The 27,022-nt window shown below is 39.5% G+C and overlaps 1 protein-coding gene across 9 annotated transcripts in view; it reads right to left on the bottom strand.

The window, feature by feature from the left end:
- The window catches only part of dnc (phosphodiesterase dunce), a 234,362-nt gene that overhangs the window by 87,997 nt on the left and 119,343 nt on the right, over positions 1 to 27,022 (bottom strand). For 5 of the 9 annotated variants that reach the window (XM_018015213.2, XM_089476003.1, XM_089476000.1 and 2 more), the window contains one exon: positions 9,333 to 10,551. The exons of the other annotated variants lie outside the window; for them this stretch is intronic. In XM_018015213.2, coding sequence (XP_017870702.1) covers positions 9,333 to 10,459 — 1,127 coding nt within the window. In that variant the 5' untranslated portion in view covers positions 10,460 to 10,551. The remainder of the gene's footprint in view (positions 1 to 9,332; positions 10,552 to 27,022) is intronic. 9 annotated transcript variants of the gene reach the window in all.

Below are 27,022 nucleotides of genomic sequence, written 5' to 3'. Positions count from 1 at the left end.
GCTTGAAACAGAAGACCAAAAGCTCAGCATTGCAATCAAGGGCCAGATGGGTTCCGTATATATGTATCTATACTACCTAGCCTTAAAGTTCGATAATGAGAAAATTGTGCTTAAAGTGAATATGCGAATATTTTATATATGTATATGTTCACAAGCTGAAGACCCCAGTTGTCAGTGCTTAATTCTTAAGTTATTCCTATTTTTAGATTAGTTTCAATTTCAAATAGAAAAGTAAATATATACTTTTATATATGAATATGTATGTATATGGATATATGTTTTATATTTGTAGGTTTATAGCTATACCCTATCCTGATTTGTTGATTTCCTACCTCCATATAACCAGCTCAAAGGTAGTATATTACTTATAGATATGTAAGTGAAATAATCATAATCTTTATATTTTTGTCTTTAAGGCTCAAGCTCAAAGCCTATAAGCTTTGCATGGCTTTTGAGATCTGCTAGAATTGCTTAAAATTACTCGAAACAAATGAATGATATTTAATACATAAGGTAGGTACATAAAGTCGATACATATATATATATGTTTATACATGTTAAGAACTTATATCTTAAGAACTTTTTATATATCTTTAGAACTTACAAAATTCCATTTCGAATTTTATAAGAGAAATATTGTATATAATATATATGCATATTTATCTTAACAAAGTAAACTAAAGTTCGTTTCATATGGTTTCTAGCTGCACTTAAGCTTTCCCTTTGTTTCTATGCTAAAAGTGCGACCGTGAAAGGAACTTTTTAGCTTTTTAAGTTGCAGAAGCATGAGAAGCTTTTGTCTAGCAGTCGACCCCAGTTTCGTGTAAGCTCTGGAAAGCTTTCGTAGCGATTCCTGGCCAGCAGCAAGTGAAAGCTAAATGCTTTCAAAAAGCTGCACACCCAGCAAAAGTTCGCCGTGGTGAAAAGCTCGAAAGCTCACAGTCGTACGACTGTGTGCAATGTTTCGCTCAACTTGAAGCATAAAAATTTGTATACTTTGATTAAAACTGTCGAGCTATTCGAGTTGCTTGTTGAGCGCTCAAATTCGCATTAATTTATGCATTATCTAATTGGAAACATGAGTGGCTCGAGTGGCTAAGCAAAGACGATGCTCGTCCGGCCTTTTGTTGGCACAAATCACACGGCAGCTGCCACTCGATTTGCTCAGCTTATCCACTCAGCCAGGCAAACATAGGCAGCTAAGCATTGAGCTTGAATTGTTTTTTTTCCTGATATATATTTGATTTGATTTGCTGTGAAATACCTTGAATCCATTAAGTATGATTAAAAAGGGCTTTCTGAAGGCCATCGAAAAAAGGCTAACGTGATTTCCTCTGGCCTGATGATTAAATATGAACATCTCGTTGTGTTTGTCTACTATATATATGTATATATACCTATTTATATAGCTGTTGACTATTTTATGTACCGGGTATTCACTAGTCACGCTTGAACTAAACTTGGAATTTTCGGTTTCGGGTTTCTTTCAATCAGAAATTTTAAACGAGCTAAATCTCGTTAGGTCCATCTAATATATTTATAATAATATATGTGTTAGTTTTAGTAGTTTTATGTACCGGGTATTCTATAATCGCAGCTCAACTGAATATAAGATTTTCTTTCTAATTTTTCAAATATTTCCTTGTAGGTTTCTTCTAAGCAAAAGCTTAAATCTAGTTGAATTACTCTACAATATATATAATTGTATATTTATTTGATGTACCGGGTATTCATGAGTCGCGCTTACTCGACTTGTAATTTATTTTCTAATTCCTTTTATATATTTGTTTTCACTTTTTTCTTTGCGAGCTTTGTGACATTATTGAAGCTCTGTGCTTGCAGCTACTTCAACTGCGACGTTTGTGCGTTTGTTCGTTCATCTTTCCGCTCGTCTGTCTGTCCGTCCGTCCGTCTGTCCATCCGGCCCTTCACGTGCAGCTTGGTGTTGCATACTTTGTGGCTGTTTTGCCCGCAAGCGCGAGGCCCTGAAGCGCTTAAATCTTTTGCCAGCTCGCGCTCTACCTCTGCCGCTCTCTCTCCTTCTCTTTCTGTTTCGCTCTGTATCTTTTTATCTTATTACCTCGCGGTCTCTCTCTCGCTCTCTCTCTATATCTGTCTCACCCAAACACTTAACATGCTCAACCCAATTAGTTAAGATTTGCAACTGTTTAGCTTTTGTGTCACATGGCGTATGCGCAATGTTTTCTCTTTTTCTCTCCCCCAACCAATTCAGTAGTTGTCTCTATAATCCTTATCTAAATGAGTATTTATCACCTGCTGCTATTTAACAGATGCTTATGTTAGCTTTATGTTAGCTGAAGTTTTTATATGTGTATGCATATAAATTTGTTGAGTTTGTTTTGGACTTGGCCCAGTTCTGCCCAGATGTGGCAAGAGGCATGAGATAAACCCAATAATCACTCAATAAAAATCTGACTGAATGACCTTGACCAAGAGAACCAAACCAGACAAGGAAGACGCTGCTATAAATAGGCAAACGATCTATAAAAATCTATGAATATATACATACATATATATTTATATATTTATATTTTTATTTCATTTCTTCTCTTCTATATTTGGTGTGAAAATTTCTATTTTGTTGCTCAGTTAATTGAGGTGACACACAAAACTTTTTCTTCAGCTGGGCTGGAGTGAGAGGTGGTAGGGGGTGGGAGTTGGACTGCTACCACGCCCACAGCCTATAATTATTCTGCTGCCTTCATTATCGCCGAAAAAGTATGCAAACGAAAAGGCACGCGCGCTGTGGCTCGCTATCTTAAAAGGGTTTTTTTTTTTGTGTTTGTTTCTCTCGTAAGCCAGAGAAACCCCAAAGCCTAACACAAACCCCCCATTACCCACACTCTTGCCCCTTTCTTTCCTGTCACCTTCGCCGTGTTGGCCAGACCAGCCCGCATCTTTGTGTATTTCCTTTGTTTGCGCCTGTTTTGTCATCGGACGAAGTTCAAGGCGAGCTGCCGCTTCCGCTTGGCCTCTAATCGAGCTCCCAAAACGCCTTTAGCTGCTCAGTTTAATGTGGCATTAGAAATGCCCAATGCTGGCGGGGCGAAGGGTATTGGAAAATACTTGGACATATATAAATGGAGTCCAAGTCAAAGTGAAAGTCGGAAAGTATCCCAGAGCAAGCTATCCCTAGAGGTGTGCACACTCTCTCCATCTCTCTCTCTCTCTCTCTCTCTCTCTCTCTCTCTCTCTCTCTCTCTCTCTCTCTCTCTCTCTCTCTCTCTCTCTCTGTCGCTATCTTGGTTCGTCTCTTGTTCTTTAAAAATTATTTGTATCTTTGTTGTGCCTGGGCCCATTTGTCTGTTATGTTTTAAATAATAAATAAACTGTAAACATAAGTCACGCATACATAAAGCGCAAAAGTTGAGCCCCTGGCTTTAAGAGATTTATGTGCACATTCTGAGAGCTGGGCCCCAAATGCGTGATGGGGGTCGGTCGGCCGGCTGTTTGGCTTTGAGTGGTTGGCTGCCTGCTGGTCGTGGTGGAATTTAAAGCCCACATCGAATAGTTAACGTCGAAATTCATGTTAACAAAGCCACCGGAATGTTTATATGCGCAGCTCATGGAATGCGCCATAAAGCGAATATAAGCGCAGCAGCCAGAGAGCTGGAGCTAGCGAGTTCATTAGTTCATTGTATGGAATGTTAATTGAGTAGCAGAGGTCAGCGCATAGAATGCATTTCGCAGCAGCTCAATGAGGCTGCACGAGAAAGGAGAAGGCCTTTCAATGCCCTCAGCTAATTGAACTAATTAACTGCACCTGCTCCACCCACGCAGCTCGTTAATTAACTATTTACTCTTATTCCACACATATGCCGCTCCATTTGCAAGCAATAACTAAAACTCTTATTCAGATTCAGTTGCGAAAAATATATATCGATTTGGAGCCGCGCGATAAGCTGTACAGATTTAGCCATGCCCTTCACTCCCCTTCTCTGTCCGTCTAGCCGTTCTTTTGTCTGTTCATTCGTGCGTTCCTCTTTTCTCCTGCTTTCCGAGTGTCCTGTTTCTCTATCCGTTCGTCTGTCTGTCCATTCATCCGTACTTTATTCCTAATGTACGTTCATCTATACGTGCGTCTGTCTGAGCATTCCTCCGTCCCTCTCACCTAATGTCCGCTCATCTATCCGTTCGTCTATCTGTCCGTCCGTTCATCCCTCTGTCAGTCCGTTCGTCTGTTTATCCTTCCTCTTACCAGTCCGTTAATTCCTGCGTCCGTCCTATCGTTTTTCGGGTGTGTCCGTCCGACCTTGTGAGCCGTGTGTCCGTCCGTGATTTCATCCCTCTGTCCATTCGCCTCTCCGTACATACAGTCGTTCACTCACTCACGAATGAGTGATTCATCCTACCATTTTCTCGTGACTCCGATCTTCTTTCCATGTGTCCGTCTCACCATTTAAGGTCTGGCACGTGCGTTCATCCCTCTGTCTATCCGTTCATCCATCCATTGGTCTGTTCGTACGTCTATACTGTCGTACTACTGTCTATACGTCCGTTCATTCGTCGGTCTATCCGTTCGTCTGTCCGTCAGTCGCTACAACAACATCATTGAATTAAAACCTCACAGTTTTAACTAGAGTTTATTAGACAACAATATCACCAACATCATCCAACTGAATATCTATTGGTAATTCGAGCCATTATCCTCTTATCGCTATAGATATTTTTTCTCAATGTGCATTGCAGGACAGCTAATCCCCTTCTTGTCCCCCTCCAGCATTGCATGCACACAATTCCTTGCTTGACCATCGGCAAATATATATAGAGACTTCATTGGTTATAGCCGAGGTGCACGATTTCCACTTAATTGACCATTAATCTGAATTAATTAGTTAATTGAAGTACGTGTTAATGTTATTTTATGATTTATGCAATGATTTTTTTTTTGCACAAGTGTAAACACGTTTTTCATGTGAAACAAAATTGTCGTTAGCAAAAAATCCATATTCAGTATAGAGACGTGGGTCTTTCCCATTTCATGGTCTGAATTGGATTTATAGCTTTAAAATTTGAGTATTCAGTGAGAGAGTTGAGAATCGTGGCAGTCCATTAAGGTATGCTGCCTTTGATAAGACGGAGGCGTGGCACATCAGCAAGCAGTATATATGTAATGTAGAGGACTCTATATTTTGTAACATATCATATAACACTTGGAATTTAAATACGTATAAACACATAGACTCGCTACACGAATATAGGGAATATGTAGAAAGACAGAATATCTATCTTATCTTTTCCTAGAAACTAACTCTTCAAATTTTTTCCTTAGTTGGAATCGAAATTTTAGAGTTCATTTTTTGAAACTAAACTATAGAATTCTTTTCCAAGAGAGAAACTAAATACAAGTTGTATTTAGTATGAAATTAAAAATGGAATTTTTTTAAATTGAATTTTCGAGTTTTCTTCAAGCTGAAAACAACATTTTATATTTTTTCTTTCTTTAAAGCTCGAAATTAATTCTTATCATTCGCTTTCCTTTTTATGACTTTCGCTTTAATCTTGTGTGCAAGTGCCAGAGTTTTTATCTGCTACACCCTAAACCCATTGCAAATGGGAAATCAGGGCATAATAGTTTTGTGAAAGTGTAGGAAATAAGCAGAAGGAGGCGTGGCAGACCCCAGAAAGTATATATATATTCTTGATCAGGCCGACGAGCTGAGTCCATAAAGACATGTCCGTCTGTCCGTCCGCCGTGATACCGTTAGTTATATGAGTAAGAGTATGGAAATCTGATTTTATATTTTTCCTATGCGTTTTTCAAGCGTAACTTGAATACCGTTAGAGCTAGAGATTAGAGATTTACAAGAATTTTAGAATTTTTCACGCTTTCTTTGAGTGATTGGAATATCTATTTGTCATATTTATATTTTTGCAAAAAGAAAAAAATAATAATAAAAATAAAAAAAAAATTTAATTAATTTAATAATCTATATAAAATATCAAATATATAAATTTCAAAGAATTTTCTTTTAATATTATACAAAATGCCTTTGCTGTCAGTTCAGGCTGCTTTTGGATCTACTTAGGATATTCCAGCTTTGGTTAGCCCTACCGAACCGTCTCTAATTGCTGTATGACATTTCGTTTGCATATTTTTTTCGCACATATTTATATAATTTTTTCAAAATTCAAATTAAGCCTCTGCCAATGCAGAAATGTGCAGCGAAAAAATAAAAAACAACTTGAGCGTGTGTTCATGTGTTTTATTCAAATTTGCTATGAGCCATATGCCATGCATTTAAGCCGACAATAAGTGAGCTATTGGCACGGCCAACAGCAGCGACGGGTCGGCGCGTTTTAATTTATTTATTTAAATATGAATTCGCTGCGCTGCGGCTGAATTCCAGGGCAAAATTTGTGCTATTTATATGTGGATCAATGCGGCGTATAATAACGTATTCAAATATAAATAGCCGGGCAAACAAACGCGCGCTGCGCGGCTGACAGGTGTTTAATTAAGTTTTGTCAAACGCTGGCTGCCAAATCGTATTTCGTTTCACTTTTCACTTGATAACATTTTAATTATGTGCCTATATATCATTTTATTTTTGTTTTCCAAATTGAAAAACGAAACATTTTCGCAAAGGTCTCCGTCTGCCCTTTAATTATGCGTGCGCTGAGAATTGTCATAATTTGTAGCTTGCAATTAACGTGGCTAAGGTCTAGTATATGTTAGCCTCCCCTCCACCCAGTCTATCCCTCTCTCTCTTCCTCCCACTCTCTATATCATTCTGTCGGTGTTGTTGTCACGACTCGAGCGAGAACATTTAAATTTAATTATACGACTATGACAAACATTTTTGGCATTTTGACAGCGAGCGGTGCGGCAGGTGGCGGCAGGTGTGCGGGGCGGATGGACGCTGACAGCTGGCAACTGTCGAAGCTGCCGAATGACATTTGGAGCGCACACGGTGCGTATACGCGACTTGTCCCGCAGCCAAAATAACAATTAACAGCAAGAGATGAGCATTTTACAAAAACAAAAAATGCGAGCAAATAAAAACAAAACACAAAAGCACAAATTCCGTCAAGGATCCGGGCAACCGTAACCGAGAGCCCGGACACGGATACGGATGTGGCAGCGGATGTGGATATAAACATGCTCATTAGCCGGGTTCGCTGCGAGGAATGCAGCCCGCTCGACAATGTTGTTAATCAACAAGTTGTTGTTGTTGTTGTTGTTGCCAGTGTTGTTAAGCGATTTGGTGTCAAAAATTATTCAAGCGTTAAACACGTCAACGGCAAATTTAACTAAGCAACTTTTCCTTGTATTTTATTTATAACAATCTAAGCTTCTATGCCTGCAGCAAAATGTAGCACTTCCCGGAAATATAATCTATCTGCATTTAATGTGACCTTTCAACATTTTCGCATATTGCATTTCCACGAAATGCCTAATTAGTGTTTGAGTTGCCCTTGCATCAAGTTTAAGCAAATACATTTTTTTTTGTGATTTTTTACGTGTGTGTGTTGTTTTTTTTTTGGCATCATATGCCTGCGGGGCTACATGCATGTGCTGTTTACTTATATATATTATTATTACATAAAATGCCATATATATATATATAGAGAGAGGGCAGCTGCACTGCTGACGCCTCCTGCTGACAGGGAAAAACACGATCTCATCTCACGGCATTGGGTAATTTCACTATGGCTGCTAATGCTGCCAGACAAATGTGAAATTTCAAGTTTGCATCTTACAGCTCTACCTAGCATAACATATATAAATCTATTTCAGAGGCAAGCAGGTGGCAATTAAGGCTAACAGACAATCTGTATCGCATTGCTCTTTTGAGGCCTTTGTAACTTATCTCTAAACACGCACATACATACACACATATATCTTAAATCATGCGCACACTCACACACTCACACTCTCACTCACTCACACACACATTAAGTGTCTTCTTCTTCCGCTACGCACACACTTGAACAACTTTTGTTATAAATCATCTGATTTTATCACATTTTAAATGGCATTAGAAAGGCAAGCCTTATGTAACCCAAAGGCAGAATTTGTTGTTTAGGATGAGATTTTTTTTTCTCTGGTTGGGGCAGATTTAAAGAGAGAACTGAAGTGTTAACTGCCATATGGATAGAATGAATATAGCAGTTGTAGCTGCAGCTTAATATCTAAGTGGTTTTAGGGAAAGAAGGCTGCAAGGTTAATACGTTTTTTAGACGTATCCTACTCATAGGACTAAGTGTAATATCTTTAATTGAAAGTATCGCAGGGGCTTCCTATAAGACTACAGGCTATACGTAATTGAAAGAATCGTAGGGGTCTTCGCTGAGACTAAATGCTATCTATAACTGAGAGCATCGTAGAGGTCTTCCATGAGACTAAAACTAAGATCTATAAATGATAAGCTTTTAGACGTCTTCAACCAGATTGAAGGTAACATCAATAATTGTTAGGATCTATGTTTTTTATAAGACTAAAGCTATAGACGTTGCTAGTAAAGTCTTAGATATCTTCCACAAGGTAACACATATGATTGATAGGATCTGAAATGTTTTTTATAAAACTAAATATAACAGCCAAAAGTAATAGGATCGTAGAAGTCTTCTACAAGAATGAGGTATCATCTAAAATTGATATAGTCTTAGGTGATTTCAACAGAACTAAATGTAGCATCGAATATATTGTTGATCTAAGATGTCTTCTACATCATCTTTAATTGATCTTAAATGTTTCGTATATAAAAGAGTCATCATCAACATTTGTTCGTAATCATAGATGATGCCTACTAAACTTTAAAGCAACTTCCTCAATTTATGGCATCTTAGATGTTTTCCAAAACATTGAACACATCATCTACCCCTTGATAAGCTTTCAAAGGATTATTAGGAAGATTAATTTTATAATTCATAGGACTCTAAATATCTTCTACCAGATTACAGTTATCTTCTGCGATATATTCTACTAGATTGAAGGTATCACTTATAATCGAAAGGATGTTAGAAGTCTTTTACATGATTAAAGACAATACCTATAACTGAATGGAAAGACTGAAGATACCTTATCTTCTACAAGATTGGGGATTCATAGGATCTTAAAAGTTCTTCATAAGACTAAACGTCTCTAATATTTAGCATCTTAGTTGGATCGATAGGGTTAAAATATCTTCTTTCATTGATTTAATCCAAGACGTCTTCCAAACTCTTACAAAGATCTTCTCAGACAGCATTTTCTCTAGAATTCTCACAAATTCTCTTTAATATTCAGGGTGGTCAAATCGTATGAGGAATTTTCATGAAATGTTCCGTAAGATTTCATCTGGTATTTGCAATTTCCAGGAACTTACCCAAAGAGATCCGCCTCGCTGCCCGGGAAGCTGATGCGTGGCGATAGCGGCGAGCGTCCGACTCGCTTGAGCATATCGTGCAGTCCCGGCGGGGCATGGATGGGGCTTAGTATGGTGATCTTGCGATTGGGTGGCGCCAGGAAGCCGCCGCTGAGCGTTAGCTGGGTGCGCATGCCCGCCGATGAGGAGCTGCTCTTCATCTCGATGGTCTCGGCCGACTTGGATATGAGGATCGAGGAGGACTGCTGCAGTCCCAGCTTGGACATGGACATCTGTATGCCGGACTCGGCATCGCCGCTGGCCGCCGACGCATCATCGATCTGCGTGGAGGCGCTGCGTATGCACTTCTCTGGCCGTGCCCCGCTCACGGGCGTAATGCTCGCTGCCGCCTCCGAGTGGGCCGAGGTGGAGCGCACAAATTGACGGACGTGCTTCTGGTGGGCCGTGAGAAAGCCGTGCGCCTCCGGCTGCTGCAGGAAGCTTTGGAACTTGGACTTGCTGACGCCGCTGGTGCTGCTGGCGCCCTGTGTGGTGGAGCTGACATAGCGGGTGGTGCTGCTGCTGGTGCTGCTGCTGCTGCGCTGCTCGCTGGTAATGATCGAGGTGGACGACTGCGCCTTCAGCTGCTGCGCCAGCGCCGCTGCCGTGCTCAACAAATGGCCGCTCTGCTCGCCCACAATCGCGCTCGACTGCAGGCTCTGGCTGCGCGTGCTGCTCGATATGGTCTTCTGCTGGCTGTGCTGTATGGTCGTTGCGGCTACAGTGGCGGCGGCGGCGGCGGCAGCGGCAGCGGCGGTGGCAGCAGCACTACTGCTGCTGCTGCTGGTCACGGAATAGGAACGTGTGGCCAATTTGCTGCTGGTGCTCGATGAGCTCGACGTCTGGCTGTATTTCTGTGTGTGCATTAGCTTCGTCTGCTGCTGCTGCTGCAGCAGCATCTGCTGGTGCTCGCCCACCACAAAGACATTGTCATCGCTGGGCGAGCTGAGCTCCAAGTCGGCCATCGATCTCACCTCATCGGCGTCCACCTCGCTGGGTGTTGTTATGATGTATTGGGGAGGCGGTACTTGGCTGCCGCCAGGCGCCGGAGCTCCTCCATTCTTGTCGCTGCCTTTGTTCTCGGACATTGCGTTGGGCTATTGTTTACTGCCTGATTAGGTGGTCACGATTTGCACTCGGCTCGGGGCTCCTGCTCTGGGCTCCGTTGGGCTTCCACTGGCTACATGGAACACAAATATTGTTTTTTTTTTTTTTTTTTGTTGCTATGATTTCATCCAATGCTAAAGCATTGCTCTTGATTGCAACTGTAACTCAACTCAAACTCTTTCCGTTGGAACTTTAACAGAATTCCGGGCAACTTGTTCAACAAACTAAAAGCTAAAAGCTCTTCATGAGTTTCACAAAGAGATGAGATAAGGGACTTGAAACTTTGTGAGGTTGTTTTGATTATCGATATATAGTGATGTATGCAATATAAAATATATATTCCAGTATTCAGGCGCTTCACTCGGAGACATAAGATTCAAATCGAGAATCTCATTAAGATCAGGCTGAATTGTTTTTATTTTTTGCGCTTTGACAGCTATCGATTTATATCGATTTATACAAGAAATCCCTTAGATCGATTTCATTTAAAACTCATGGATGTCCCATCCATCAAAAAAGAAAGATAGTATTCAATTTGAGAATCTCTCTAAGATTGTGCCAAATTGTTTTTTGTTTGTGCTGGCAGTTATCGATATATATCGATGTGTGCTACAAATTTTTCAAACTAACTTCCTTTAAGAATCAAAAACATTTCCATCTACCAAAACTTATTTGCATAAATATAAATATTTCAGTTATCAAACGCTTCACTCGGAGAGGTAAGATTCAATTCGAGAATCTCTTTAACACTAGGCTAAATTGCTTTTAAGCAAGAAATCTGTTTGACTAACGTTCTTCAAAGACATTTCCATTCATCAGAACCAATTGATCTAATTAACTTTCAGCATTCAGACGCTTCAGCTGTGACAAAAGATTTGCTTCGAGAATCTCATTAAGACTTGGTCAAGTTGTTGTTTTTGCTGGCAGTTATCGATGTATATCGAATTTAGCAAAAAATCTATTAGCTTAGACATTTCCATCCATCCGAACCCATTGACCTAAATAAATTTCAGCATTCACAACCTTCAACTGAGAGATAAGATTCGAGACTTCGAGAATCTCATTAAGAGTTGAGCAAGTTGTTGCGATTGCTGGCAGTTATCGATGCAAAAGAATTTTGTATCTACGTTGCCATCAATCAAGACCCATGACCTAAATATATATATGTTTACTAAATCCCATAAATATCAACAAACTTTCTCAATCGGAGTTGCAATTGCAAATGTCCGCTTTAAGTGAAAACACTGTGGCACTGTGTCTCTGTGCAAACTTTGTGTGCTGCTGCAAACTGTTGTTAAAGTGCGCCCTTTTCGCTGTGTGCCACATGGCACATGGCACATGCCACATGCCACACGCCACATGCCACATGCTCAGGCATCAGAAAACTTGCCATCAGCCCCGTGAGCCAGCAACATGTAGTCAGACAACATTTGCCGAACGTTCTCTGCCAAAAAAACTTCTGCACGTTGCACAAGGCGCAACACCTGGCGCCTTCCTCTCCGCTTCTCACTTTGCACCAGATGCTGTTGGCCTTGGGCTTAGTTCGTGCCAAAAAAAAAGTAAATAAATAATAAAAATAATAATTTCTTAGCTGAAAGCTGTGAACACATTGAACATGCATATGTGTAGGGTATATTGGTTCGATGCGTACGTATGTAGCGATCAGCAGTAGGCGTGGCTAATTCGATATAGATTCCCAACCATCGTCGAACTTCCGGGATTTTGTATGTTGACTTGATAATTGAAAAATATTTTGTTTACAGCCTAAACTCCATATTTAGTTGTGTATACCCCATAGGAGGCATAGGCTTTCACCCAAAAATACCCAACAATTATTTGCTTGCAAGTGATTCCCCTTTCTGTTCTAACAAAAGAGCTCAAAGCAAACCCATAATAGCTTTCAGGGTATTTCCTAGTCGAGTACACTCAATTAGCACACTCTCACCTGCTTGTTTTTCTATTTCCTCGGGCTTTCTTTATTATTATTTTTTTTTTTTAATTTCGGTTTTCGTGGCACAGTTACAAGCTTCATAATTAAGAGCAAGAGTTTTAGGGTAGAGCGGAAGGGCGGTACAGCGAAAGCGTGTGGCGTGAACTATGACCCTGAATCACTGCGAATCACATTGCTAATTGATATGCATGCTGGCTTACGAGCTCTTAATGCCCAGCTGTCCTTCCGTTACCTGGGCAATATCAAGAATTGCCGATGCTGCAGCTGCACTAATGAGAGCGAATGCACCGAATGCATTCAGCTGGTATTGTAAGTTGATTGCAAGCATCCAATTGAAGCATCCTGTGTAAGACACACACATACACACACGCACACACAGAGATATTTATGCAAATGGTAGCTGCAGTATTATGAGAAGAAATTGAATACTCTGACAACGCTGGCCATAAGTAAAATCACGGCAAATGAATAATATTATATAAGCCTGACAGTCCATGGCATGCTGCATCGAATGCAGATATTGAATGACTGCTGCAGCTGCAATTACGTTAATTCAAGGGCGTCGCTGAGCGGAGAGGATGCAAAGAGGGTTGCTCGATAGGCAGCGCTTACTAACTAGGCAATCTGAATATGATTCAGCTGTGTTATCGAGGTATAAGCAGGAAGCTACCGGGCGAAGGTGTTCAAGCTCTACATCAATTAAACAAATCAAATATATCATTAAAAACTATCGATGTATAAGGCCATATATGGAAAAAACTATCGATATAAGGGTTAATTAATATTTTTTTTTTCAATATATAATAAATAAGAGCATCTTATAAGTACAGTTAAACAACTATCGATATACATATTTATCGATAATTGAAATTATCAAAATTTAGTTTTAAAACGATCGATATATGAGCTAATCGATAATTCTTCAATATGCATTTTAGCTGGAGTACATAACTTGGAAATATATACGAAATTATGAGAGTAGAGTCGAGAGATTAGGGTATAATAGTACTAGTAGAAGTAGCTGATATCGGTTATCTTAACGATAGTCCATCGATAGCTCTTTAATAAACATTCCAATTGCAGCATATACCTTGGAAAGATATACGAAATGATGTGAATCTCTAATAAGCACACTTGGAATAAGAGGCTAACCTATCTAGCAGTAATAGCGGTTATCGATTGTGTTATCGATAGACATTGTTATCGGTCATCAGGCAAATTTGAGTTACATATTCTTCAACTGTTCAACTGACATTTGATATACTCTCGCTACTTGAATGGCATTTCAGTGCACAAATCAATGGGCACCCTGAAATTCTGTTCAGGTGGTTTGACCTAATTACATTTAGTTTTTCTAATTTTTATGTAGCAAAGTCAGTCGCTAGCCATTTTAAAATTAATTTACGACAACAACAACAAGGTTATTTTGCAAAGTATATGGCAAACCCAGTGTATGGGAAAGAAAAATAAATATTTGAGAGGAGTATACGACTTTTGTATACCTGAGCTAAAATATATAACTAGGGAGAACTGCTTTTAAAAGATAGAATTTATTTTGAGATGTGTTATGAGAAGTCTGAACTTTGCTGTTTAAAGTCTGACTACATTTAGTATATCTAGATATTTCAGGCAGAATCTACTTGACCTGAAAATGAGCTGAAAAGCCAACAAATATTCTCTAACTAATATGTAGAGTTAGCTAATTGAAATTCAATGAATGTTTGCCTGCTGAGAATGTCTTGCCATTACATATCTAATCCGGATAGCATTTCGTCAGGCTGCTTATACCTGAAATATTATATTGATTATATTGAAAATTTAGCTACGCTGAGCTGCTTAATTAATGCAGCATTTGCAGTGTGAAGCACTTCTGCCTACATATTGGCTATTGATTTTGATTTATAGTAATCCTTAATGCCTTCTGGATGGAATTTCTGCAGCTGGCAGAAATTTGAAATTCTGTGAGCTTTGCAATGGAAATTTGGTTTCAATTAATGTAGCTTCGTAGCCTCGAGCACTCTCTGTAAATTTCAGATATGAGGTTTATTCATACAACTGAGGTAATCGGCCCGACCATGTCCAACAGCTGTCTGGCAATTGAAAGTTAGTGAAGCATTGAGTTGATATAACAACATCAAACTGCATTGTTAAAATGTATTGATAAACCGAATTGGACGGGCTGTCAAGGCATCAGTTTCTTCTTCCTTCTTCTTCCTTCTTCTTCTTCTTATTCTGCCCCACATTGGCTCAATATTGTCATGATATATTCATGAGCACCTCAAACGTTGCCCGAGGGTGTTTGGCGTTGTTGCCACGGCAGTCGGTTGCAATATGCCGCAGTGCTCGACAAAACCGACACGGTTAGGCAAGAACAAAGGCGCCATTGTTAGCTAAGGTGTTTCTCTGTTCACTCACAATCTACCTACCCCCTCCCCCTCTCTCACTCACTCTTCCACTCCCCACTCTCGTCAACATCATTAGCCCATATATCAAGTTGACTTTCAGCGAAATGCGCCCGAATGCCAACAGCATTCCCAAAGGGTGTCGCATCAACCTCATTTATAAGCATTTGACATGAAACTTTTTCAAATTGCCTTAAATAAACATAAAATTGGTATTTTCTAAAAAAAAAAAAAAAAAAAAAATCTGCAATACGCATCATGCGCAGACCTATGTATACTAATTCGATTAAAAAAAATTATATGTAAATAAGGGAAAACACAAAAAATAAAATTTAAAAAAAGCATTTCGAATTATTGATGTGAATGCACAGGCTTATTAAAATCTAATTGGCTCAGGCCATATGGTTGAATGCGTTTCCAACGCCACTAAACAGCAACAAATATTTTGTATGTAAATAAAACTGTTACATAATGCAATGTATATGTATAGCTGGTGCTCATAAATAAGCAAGCTGTTGCACAGGCCTACAAAAGCTTGTAAGCTGAAATGTAGTAAAAGTTTATCAGAGACTGAATCTGGGACTGGACTGAATAGCGTCTTTAGTTCCTAGAGAGAGGAACTAGTTTAGCGGAGTTCCTTCAGGCACCGTTTCAGTGCTTGGGGCAACGCATGAGACAGAGTGAAGCTTAGCATTACAATGATCTTTATTCTTCTGATTCCGCGTCTGGATATAGCCCAGACTCTTGCATAAATTCACGCCTGAATTCTAGTCTATCTATCGCTGAGTTTGTAAGACTCCGCTATTGATTACTCTAATCCTATCTCAGAGTTTGTAAGGCTTAAAGCTCTTATCTTATAGATTCTTATCGTCAGGGCTCTCAGTTTACTGGGGAAAAAATTAGAAGCAATAGATAGATCCAGCCCTGAGTAGATCATTATATAAGATTATCTCAAATATAAATCAGCTCAATTTAAGCTCAGCGTTTGTCTCTTATATATTCTTATCGTCAGGTTTCTCAGCTTTATGCGGCTAAAAATAGATAGCTATAAGACAATAAATCATTCTTTGACCCAGCCCAGAGTAGGTATCTATATAAGATTATCTTACATGCAACCCAGTTCAGTTTAAGCCAGACTTGAGCACATTAACAAAACAAAGCTCTGGCTATCAAATGCATCAAATATAAACAAACATTTTGTTGGCCAATGTTATTGGCTGGCCAAAGGCAAATGGCGAATTGCATAAACTAATTTCAATGCAAAGTGAAATTAACATATTGCATGCAAAGGGGCCAAAGGGGCCGAATCGGATTAAGAGTGCGAACTGCGCTTGGCTGGCCAATGGTAAGTCTCCATAAGCCATGGTCAAGTCGTATTTTTATTGCACATTTTCAAGTAGGCCGACGACAATTGAATGCCAAGGCCAAGTGGGCAAATGAATTGGCAGCTGGCATTTAATTGAAATGAGCTGGCGCCATTTTGTGCAGCTCCAGCTGGAAATACCTGGAAATACCTGGCGAATTGACATTATAATGCACTTACAACTCGATCTCAGGCTCAGCTGTCAGCTGCATTTATTTTCGATACATTTGCCAGAGAAACCAGCTGACCTTTAGCACACAAGTACACACATAGACATACGTGTGTGGGTGTGTGCTTAATTTGGTAAACGTCAGCACAGTGCTGCAATTTTGCTGCCAGCCACGCCCCTTTGGCAAAATTACTGTGAACTAACAGAGACATAACGCAAAGCAAGCAAAGGCGGCAACTAAATGGACGTAGCTTAGCCTTAATTAAAATGCAGCTTTTGTACTTTAATTAAATCTAATAAATTTGAGCTAAGACAGAGACAGAGAGAGCGAGAGAGAGAGAGAGAGAGAGCGTGTGTGTGTGTCTAGCTGATGCTCAACTATTTTATTGATTTGATTGTGTGTAATTCAATAGGAGTTATTATAATTACCAAAACCCCTTTATCAACAAAAGCAAGTGATAGGGGCAGTTGTTGGAAACATGAATTTAATAAAGCGAATCGACAGCTGAAATGGAAATGCAATATGTGAAAGTCTCTATAAATCGAAAATCGCGATAAGTCGAAAAAAGAAAAAAAATCGTTCTCGATAATTATCTATAATATGAATTTATGTGTAAGTCGAAAAAATTATCCGTATGGCATTCTAAATAATCGGGACTCGACAGTATAGATCGAAAATCGCGATAAAAATTTATCCTCGATAAAAAAATCATTCGCAATAATTCTTGATAATTTAATTTCTGTGTAAGTCGAAAAAAAACTGCCTCCATTTATAATAATCGGGACTGAACTTGCATATATATATATACGAGGATAATATATATTGGATTTATTAAGTTGAATTTATTTGAGTTTAATAAATAGGTCTATCAATAAGTATATTTAGGATGATTACGAAGCTACGGCAAGCATCAATATTTGAGAGAAAAACCATGCCATCTGCAATATTCGATGGGAATTACTATAAAGTGTACCAAAATGGATATTACCTGAATAAATAAATAATTTGCGAAATAAATACAAAAGTCGTAGCGCTCTTTAGATAGCTCTCGTAAATCAAAACTGTATCGAATGGGAATATTTTAATCGACCCGAAAATTTCGTTTGCCAAGGCAAATATTGCTCTGCTCTGGCTTTGGCTTTGACTTTGCTTTGATTTATATGCGAGGCGCATAGACTCGATTATTGGTGGGAATATGAAATAAATTGCGGAGTGCAAATGAAATATGCTGCAGCAATAAGCAGAAGAGCATTTTGGCCAGCTTTGTGCCTGGCCCTGCGGACTGCGTACCGGATGCGACTAATTTGTGTAAATTTGACATCGTAAATTTTTTATATGCCAGCGCGGAGGCGACTTGACTCGAGTCTCAAGTCTAGCGACTAGCGACTTGCAATTTAATCAAAGTTCCATTAATAATGAAATACCGTCGCGTACTGCCAAATGAAATGAGCCAACAAAAGAAATTATAGACGTCCTCTTCGAGCGGCGGCCGTTGCTTAAGCTTCTTTAAGCCGTACGTGCGTCGGCCAGCACAGCACAAAGAGTGTGTGCGTGTGTGAGTGTGTGTGTGTGTGTGTGTGTGTGAGTGAGTAAGTGGGGCGTGTCATTCATTTCTTAAAGGTAGCACAACAATCGAAGCATCTGCCCAAAATTGAAGAGCGACAAGCTGTAGTCAAGTATTTAATAAACTCGTCCTGCCAGCTGACAAAACTCTGCTACAAGATTGCGGAACTCATTTGAGCCTCAATTGGCCAGAAGTGTCTTTGCATCAGCTCTGGGTGTCTCAGATTGGAATATACATATTCTGGTACCTGCGAAGCTCTGCAGGTGTATCGCAAAGGAAACAGCCTGAGGGAACTGCGGTATAGTGGGATGCTTTTTGTCCGATTTTAGACTCAGATACATTTTTTTAATTCACACGAAGCAGTAAAAACATTGATATTGAAATTCAAAGGATATTCACAGCCAAAAGCTCTGACTCGGCCTAGACGTCTGTCCACAATTAAGGGAATACTCAGACGGCAACAATCCCAAGACAGTCAAAGGTCCGTCTAGGCGTCTACAATTAAGGAACTACTCAGACCCTTCTCAAGACGTTCTGAACCGGTCCTTTATTAGATTTGAAGTCAAGATCCGGTGCAGTATGAGATTTTACTTTTATACAATTTATTTTCCTTTGAAATATATAAGAATACCAATTTATGTTTTAACCGAATTTTACTTTACCTACTCAAATTATTTTATGCATATTTTTATTTAATTTTTTTGTATATATATATATATATATATATATATATATATATATATATATATGTATATATATATATATATATATATGTATATATATATATATATATATATATATATGTATATATATATATATATATATATATATATATATATATATATATATATTTTTTTTTTTTTTTTTTAAGTTTATTTTATTCATTTTTAGATTCAGTACTGTCTTTTGAAACCAATTAAATTTGACCCACTTTAATTTGATTCAACTTTTTCCTTGTTTAATCTACAGATTCTATTCCCTAAACTTCAAAAATGTATTCAATTATTTCTGTTTGGATCTTAGTCTAACATATTGCTAAAATGTAAAAATATCATCTAAAAATTGAATCAGTCTTTCGACTTATTTCCAATAAGAGACTTCATAGAATTATTTCATAGCCATTGTTGTGGCTTGTCAATATTTTGTTAATTTGTGACAAGTGCTCAAATTCTGCTGTGCAGTGTAAGCGAGCGAGGGGGCCTGGAGGTGTGGCGGTTGGGCGGTGGCAAAGCCAATGAATTTAATGCGGAGCCACTGGCACGCGAAAGTGGTAATCAATGAATTCAAAAGCTGCAAGATTGTGGGTGGTGCTGGATGGTTGGTTAGCGTGGTGCTGGCTGAGGGTGGTTGGCTGGTTGGTTTAGCGGATAGAATTTTGGATGCCAGAGTTGGCCATAAATTTGCTTAATTTATTGTGCGTGCTGTGCGCTGGGCTTTTGGCTTTAAAGCCAGAAACGAACTGAACTGAACGCAAATATCCAATCGAAACTGGAGTGAAGCGAACCAGGAGCCAGGAGACGACAATAGGACGTGGCAGTGTATGCTTGAGGTTGCAGCGCTCCGGTGGCTTTGTTGGGCTCTAAGCTCGGCTGTGGCAGGAGTCGGGGTGAGGGGGGAGTTGACAGTGTCGTTGACGGGCGCTGCTAACCGGCAAAGGTAACCGGTAAATGTAAAGGTAATGGTAACGGTAACGCTAAAGGCAACGGTAACGGCAAGCAAAATGTTACCACAAAGCCGCAAAAGCAATTTGTTGATGGGGTTGAGGTGGAAGTTCAAGTTAAGGTTGGCTAGCTCTGACAGAGGTCCGAGCATTTGATGGGCAGCTCGTTAGCTGGTGCCGGGCTATAAGGCCACGTCGTGGCGTGAGGGCGTGAGCGAAAGCGTGGGCGTGGCAAACCAGATAAGTCAGCAGCAGGCGCCGTCATCAGTTTATTGAAAAACTCATTAAGTTTTGTGTGTTTCTCGACTTGGAAATTTCCAACAATATTATTTCATTCCATTCATATCATCATGTGAACAGATTTTTTGCTCGTTTTTTTTTTTTTTTTTCGTTTTGCTGCCGGTTTTTGTGCCATTTCGAAAAAATTAATAAAGAGAAATGTTTTCTTATGGAAAAATATTTGCTCTTGTTGCTCTTGTTGGCGGGAACTTCAAACAAAGTTTGACAGTGAACATCCACTCAAGTTGGCTAACAAGTTGGCCTTAAAGAACTGTGAAATTCCAAACTGGCCCCATCATTATGCTGCAAAGTTTGCCCATTGTAAAGCTACAATGAATATGCTATGCAAATATATGTATGTATATATATACATATATAGAGAGAGAGAGAGAGTGAATGCAATATCTGATTATTAGCTAATTAGATACTTGGCCAAAGTAAACCAGATGGAAAGTTGCCTTTAAATGCAATGCTTAAAGTCAGCTGGATGGCGACGTTTTGGCCAGCAGTTGACACCCGACTGAACCTCGAGCGCACTTCCGGTATTTGCCTATTAGCCTGAATAGCCTACGGCCAGCAGCAGGAGCAGGAGCAGCAGCAGCAGGAGAAGAACAAAAAATTGTTACGTAATCGCCAATCATGCCATCAGCCTGGCAGTCAAGTCTGTCAAACAGCGCTCGGTTGGGGGTTTGAGTTGGGTATGCAGAGCCACAACCAACAGAAAGCACACACACGCACACAGACACAGAGAGAGAGAGGGAGAGAGAGAGCTGGCAGAGAATATATTGAAAGAATAGCGAAACATTCAGGTTTCGCATGCAAAATCGATGTGAAGCAATTTTTTTTTTATTTTTATTTTTTATTTCTCTGATTTTCTCTTCGCTTCATTTTTTTTATGGCGTTTAGGCGGCTTCAAAGCTTTAAAGGAAACTGCCAGAAGGCACAGTCAACTCACACACCTAGCAGAGTGTCACTGTATGTGTGTGTGTGTTTGTGTGTGTGTGTCTGTCTGTATCTGTCACATTCAATGCAAACAGCTGAAGCAACGTATTTTAAATGTTTGCCGTGTGTCTGTGCCGTTGAGATTTTGCAGCAAATTGTTTTGTACACACAAATCGACACACACACACACACACACACATATATGCACACACCCACCCATAGCTTATCACAGTTTTGTGATGTACGTGCATCAAAAACCTGGACAGCTGAGCATTCGCTTAAAAATATTGCTGACGCTGCTGCCCGTTGCCCGTCCTTTGCCTTCTCTCTCTCTCCCTTACACACACTCTCTCTCTCTCTCTCTCTTGCACTCCCACTCAATCTCTCTCCATCTCTTTCACGTTGAGCTCTTTTCTTTCTAGCGTATTTGCTGTCAAAATATTTAAGGGCTCTTATGTGCACACAAATACCATGCCAACACACATACACACAGAAAGAGATATAGTCTATAGACCACATTGTAAGCCAACATGAGTGCTTGGCAATATTGTGGCATTCCGTTGGCTCGTTGCATACTTTTTGGGGCGCACAATTATGTTACATAATAATTCAATGAATAACAAACGCATAAGCTGCCGGAGCCGTATACCTGCTATACCTGTTATTTGTCACCTATACCGAGAGGGCGGTGCGAAGAGGCGGTGCAAAGAGGCGGATGCGCTGCTCAGTCAGTCATAAATTCTCGATTGCTTGATATGATATTGAATTGAAAGCCCACTCTAATTAGCGCTTATGGGTGTCACTAAATGTTAACTGTTAACAGTTAACTGTTAACCAACTGTATAAGCCGCTTGTAGCCATTAAATGGCTGCGCAATTATTGACTGAAATTATGATAGCTGTCAGCAATTAGCAATGTAATGGGGCGAGGGGATGCGCAGGACACTGTAATCATTTTCCACAACTGGAAAAGCGCAGCCCGGAAACTTTGACTCCAGCAGCAGCACACACACACAGAGACACCCACACATACACACATATCATCTACCGACAGATGAAAGCGTATTTCGCGCTTGCGTGAATGGCATGAACTGAAAACTTTCATTTGTCATCTGTGCGCCTTGAGAGCATTGCTGGATAGGTAGGGCACAAAGCCACATATACATAGAGAAGCATATATATATATATTTACAATTATATATATTGCATATATTATGTATTCATTGTGGGCGGCATTTGTTTAATTCATCGCTTATATTATGTGAAAAGCTCTCATTATGCTCTGGCATGTCGAAGCGAGTGGACAGCACGCATGTATACAAAATATGACACATATATACATATATATATATATTGTATTACGAGTCCTTTCACGTGTTGCTTAAGTGCAGCCTTTACCATTTCATTAACAGTAATTGGTTTGAAATTTGCCAGCAAGTTGGCAGCGCTTCAAGTCCGCAAACGAGGTCAAGTATTTTGGCTTAGCGGTTTTACATATCACATATATAGATATACATATATATAGTCTATATACAGTAAAAATAATAAGTTTACATTAGCCTTCTTCCCATTGCACACATATGTAAATAAAATACTTTGAAAACAAGTTTCGAAGTGTTTCTTAAACACACAAAGTTGTTAGCCCTAATACTACTACTACTACTACTACTACTACTACTACTACTACTACTACTACTACTACTACTACTACTATTTTATCGGAAGTAATTGCTTTTTAAACTTAGCAGCAAGTTGGCTGTTGGCCAAATATTTTACTTTGAGCTTGTTTATGAACAACAAACAATATATAAATATAAATTGCGGTTAACTAAAAGTTTTGCAGTTACTACACACAATTCAACAAGTTGGCAGCCCTTCGGCTAGCTTTTACTGTTGCACACATACATGTCTATGGAATCCTAAAGTACTTCTCAATTGTTATGAAACACACAAAAGGTTGTTTAGACTTTTACCACTTGATTCGCAGGTTCAGCAGCAAGTTGGCAGCACTCCAATACGGCAAACAGTTGGCAGCGCTGTAGGCCAAGTATTTCGCTTTTAGAGTTCTCTGGTTATATAAACGTACGGATGCTTTAAGCGGAGTCATTATAGCCGGATTCTGCTGTATATAAAAATAGTTAACCAAAATTTGGCAATCAAACAAGTTGGCAGCCCTAATAGCTAGCTCTAACTCTGTCACATATCCATATTAGCCACTAAAAAGTATTTGTGGTGTCTGGCAATGCTCAAACATTTCATTTTCGTTACACTTTCACGTTGATATCAATTATGGTTAAATACAAGCTGGCAGTCCCTAGCCATAATCCAACAAGTTGGCAGCTCCCAGGGGCTAGCTTTCGCACACTATTAGCTTAATTGAGCGCTGCAATTATAGAATTTGCTGGCAATGAACAATGAACACAACGAGCAATCAGAATTGATTTCTCATTAGCTGCAATTGATGTATATACATCCTGTAGTTATGTACAATATATATATATATATTATTTTTTCCCCCAACACGCACAAATCTTTCTCAACTTGTTTTCTATATTTCTTTTCTGTTGCTTTCTGCGCCATTATCTGGCACTTTTCGCCTCTCATGCTGAACGACCCTAGGAGCATCCCCAGTTTGCGTCATGTTGTTGTTGTTGTTTGCTTGTTTTGTTTTGTTCTGTATTTATTTTTTTGTATTTTTTTTTTTTGCATTTTTTTGTTGTATTTTTTTTTTTTTTTTTTTTTTTTTTTTTTTTTAGAGTCAGCTGCTTTGTTCCCCAGCCGCTTGTTTAAATATATTGTTTATTTTCATTTACTTGAAAACATTTTTCTGTTGGTGCTCGGTGCGTTCTCAGTTCTCAGTTCTCAGCTCTCCGCTCTCAGCTTTTATTTCTCTGTTTTCAGTTTTCAGTTTGTGTTTGCTTTGCTATCGTTACGTTTCGTTGCGTTATGCTTTGTCCCAACACTGTCTGTCTCTCACTCTAGCTGACTCTCTCTCTCTCTCTCTCTCTCTTGGCGTGCCGCAACGCCTTAAAGCATGCCACATGCTTCATATTTCATAATTTTTCATGCATATTTCATTTGCTTTTTCAATTATTTGTCCGAGCCTTTTTAGTGGCAACAAGAGCTGCTTCAGCATCCCCCCCCTCTCTCTATATCTCTCTCTCACACTCTCTCGCTCTCTGCCCATCTCACTCACTGTCTGTTGCCTTTTGCAGCGCTTTGGGTTTGTGTGTAACTAATTATCAGCCCGTCAGCCCTTTTGGCCAACTACTTTTACGCCTGAATATCTATCATTCTCATAGGCCGCCCACAACAAACACCTGTCTCACCTGCGGCTGCTTGTTGTTGTTGTTATTGTTGCGGTTGTTACTATCACAACGTGCGTAAAATTGTTTATTATAATAATTAATAATGTTTTTTCTCGCTACCTGTAAACACACACACACACACACACACACGCGTTCTCTGAAGATGTCTAACGGGCAGCAGCACTAATTAAATTATGAAGTGCTTTCTGCTACATTTAGCCCACATCTTTGCAGCAGACCCCTAGCCCCATTCACACCCCACTCACTCCCCCCGCATGTCTTGCTTTAACAGGCATGCTGCTGCTCCTGCTGCTGCTGTTGTTATTCTTGTTGCTGTTGTTGTTGGTGCTGCTCAAGTGTTCAGCGAGGCGGCAACCCTTGCGCACACAGCAAAACAGATGAGTGTCAGGCCCAAGTTGCCGACGAGCTGCTTCGAAAAAGGAAAGCGGAAACGGAAGCTGTTTGTGCTTGGCCTGCGCCAGTGCGAGCTCGACACGATACGACAGGACACGACATGCCCAGCCTTGCCATGACTTACCAACACCAGCCACTCCATACCCCACTCGGGTCTCTCTCTCTCTCTCTCTCTCTCTCTCTCTGTGTGTGTGCGTGTGTGTTTGTTTGCCTTTGTTTGAGGCCGGGTACTTTGCAACTTTCGCTGTATACAAATTAGTAGGCAAATAACATTTAAGGGTCAACAGTAGCACAGCTAAAACAACAACAACAACAACAACAGCAGCAACGACAACAGCAATAAAAATCATAATGCCGTCTGTCCGGGCCTCGTGTATTGGCAGGCGCTGCGAAATTTGTGTTAGCCTGAAACTTAAGTCGACTCATTAAAAATCGTTACGCAATGTGAATGAAGCCCGAAAAAACAACAACAACGATAACAAAAATTCACCTGATGCCGTTATAGCCTCTTTAAGTGAAAGTTGTTGTTGTTTCTCTTGGTAAAACTTTCATGTCACATGTGCAAAAAATACTAAATAATATATATTCCATGTTATATATATTATAGACGTGACTGCCCGCATTGCTAAAATGTTGTTTGATAACTTTTTGTCCAAAATTTACTAAATAAAAGCTTAGTTAGCGAAACTATTTGAAATATGCATAAATTCATTACACATTTGTTGAGCTACGCTTAGTGAAAGCTGAGAGTTACGCCATCCAGCTGGTTCATTTACTAAATATACCAAGCAGACGACTAGTATGCATAGTAGTATAGTATACTTAAGAACTGTTGAAATTCTGAAGCAGCAGGTGAATAAAGTTTCTATTGTATTTAATATAATAATGTTCGAAATGACTTATAAATGCTCAATTTAGCTCTTGTGTTCTCTCGAGCAGTCTGCTCTCTCTCCCAACTCTCTCACTCTCCCTCTTCCTCTCTATCTAACTATCTATCTATATTTGAGTCTTCCATATTTTATACAAATTTTAAGATTTCCTTAACTTAAAAAAATGTTAACAAAAATTTCTATATATTCATTCAATAGATTACATAGTTTTCCCTTTTCATCTTGCTTTCTTTCGCTTTCACAGAGGCACGCACTCACTCTCTCTCTCTCTTTCTCTCGCTTTCTCTCTCTCTCTTTCTATCTCTCTCTTTCTCTCTTTCTCGTACTTCTTTAATATCTACCTTAAATCCAAAAACTCCCTAAATAGTAACCTTCTTTGTTTCTTTGTCTCTCTCTCGTTCTCCTACAGGCTCTCCTTTTCATTCTGCCTCTTTCACAGAATTTTTTGCCTTATTCTCTTCCTCAATCTGAATCTCCCTCTGTCTCTCATTTTCTCCTCTTCAGTCTTATTTTCTTCCTCATATTGTCTGTCTCTAATTCATTCTCTCAAATTCTCTCTTTCATATTCTCTCTGTGATATTTTCTTTTATATTCTCTCAATATAATTCTCACTTTGTCCCTCTCTATTTTAGTCTTGTTATATCACTCAGTCTTTGAGCTTTCTCAGTTGTAGCAGTTTCTCTCTCTCTATCTTATTCTCTCTCTTGTTTGCTGTTATCTTATTCTCTAACATTATTTCTGTGATCTCTCTCTCTCTCCCGCATTTCCTCTTTCTCTTCCTCACTCTCTCTATTTCTTCGTTTTTCTTTCTCTCTCTTTCGCTCTCTTTCTCACTCTTTCCCTCTTTCTCTCTCTCTCTCTCTCTCTCTCTATATCATCAACTCTTTTAGATTCTCGCCCAGCTTAGAGCATTCACTATTCTCGTTGTCTAACGTCAACCCATTTTAGTTGAGCCTATTTTAGGCTCATGATATTAAAGTGACATTAAAGTTGTATTTTATACATGTTTGTCTGTGTATGTGTGTATGTTTTCATTTTGTTTGTTGTCTTTTCTTTTTGCTTGCCTTTTTTAACAGCTCTGATTTGATGTTGCGGTGTGTCATTCCTTGGGCCTTACTTAACTTTACATAATTTGCCATAATTTTTGTGTGCTCTCCTGTGTGTGTGTGTGTGTGTGTTTATTCTGGTGTGTATGTGTGTGTTTGTTGTATCGTTATTTCGCTTTTGATACCAGTAATATTTGGCATAATTAGGTGAAGCTTTCATTTTCATTGTTATGCAAAAGGAAATTTGATGTAGCATACACAGCAGCAGCCCCCTCCCGCCCCCTCTCCCCTACGCTCCACTGCCCCCGCCCGCTACTGACCCAGCTGGCTCTGGCTCTTCACGTTAAAATTTTACGCTCCACATTATTCATAACGATTTGTGGCATGGCCTTTAGAAGTCAGCGTATGGAGGAGCAGTCTGCAGGCGGTTGCCCAAAAAGATGTGTCGGATGCTGTTGTTGCCGCAATGTTTATCCTGTGTTTGTTTGACATGCTGCTGCTACAATTTCGCGCACTACACTGAGAGAAATGCTATGTGTGTATGTACGTATATACG

The sequence above is a fragment of the Drosophila arizonae genome, chromosome X, assembly GCF_054131065.1.
Source record: "Drosophila arizonae isolate 15081-1271.41 chromosome X, UAZ_ARI_1.0, whole genome shotgun sequence".
Classification (NCBI taxonomy): domain Eukaryota; kingdom Metazoa; phylum Arthropoda; class Insecta; order Diptera; family Drosophilidae; genus Drosophila; species Drosophila arizonae.
The sequence above is the reverse complement of the archived record's forward strand: the minus strand, read 5'-3'. Positions and strand labels throughout refer to the sequence as shown.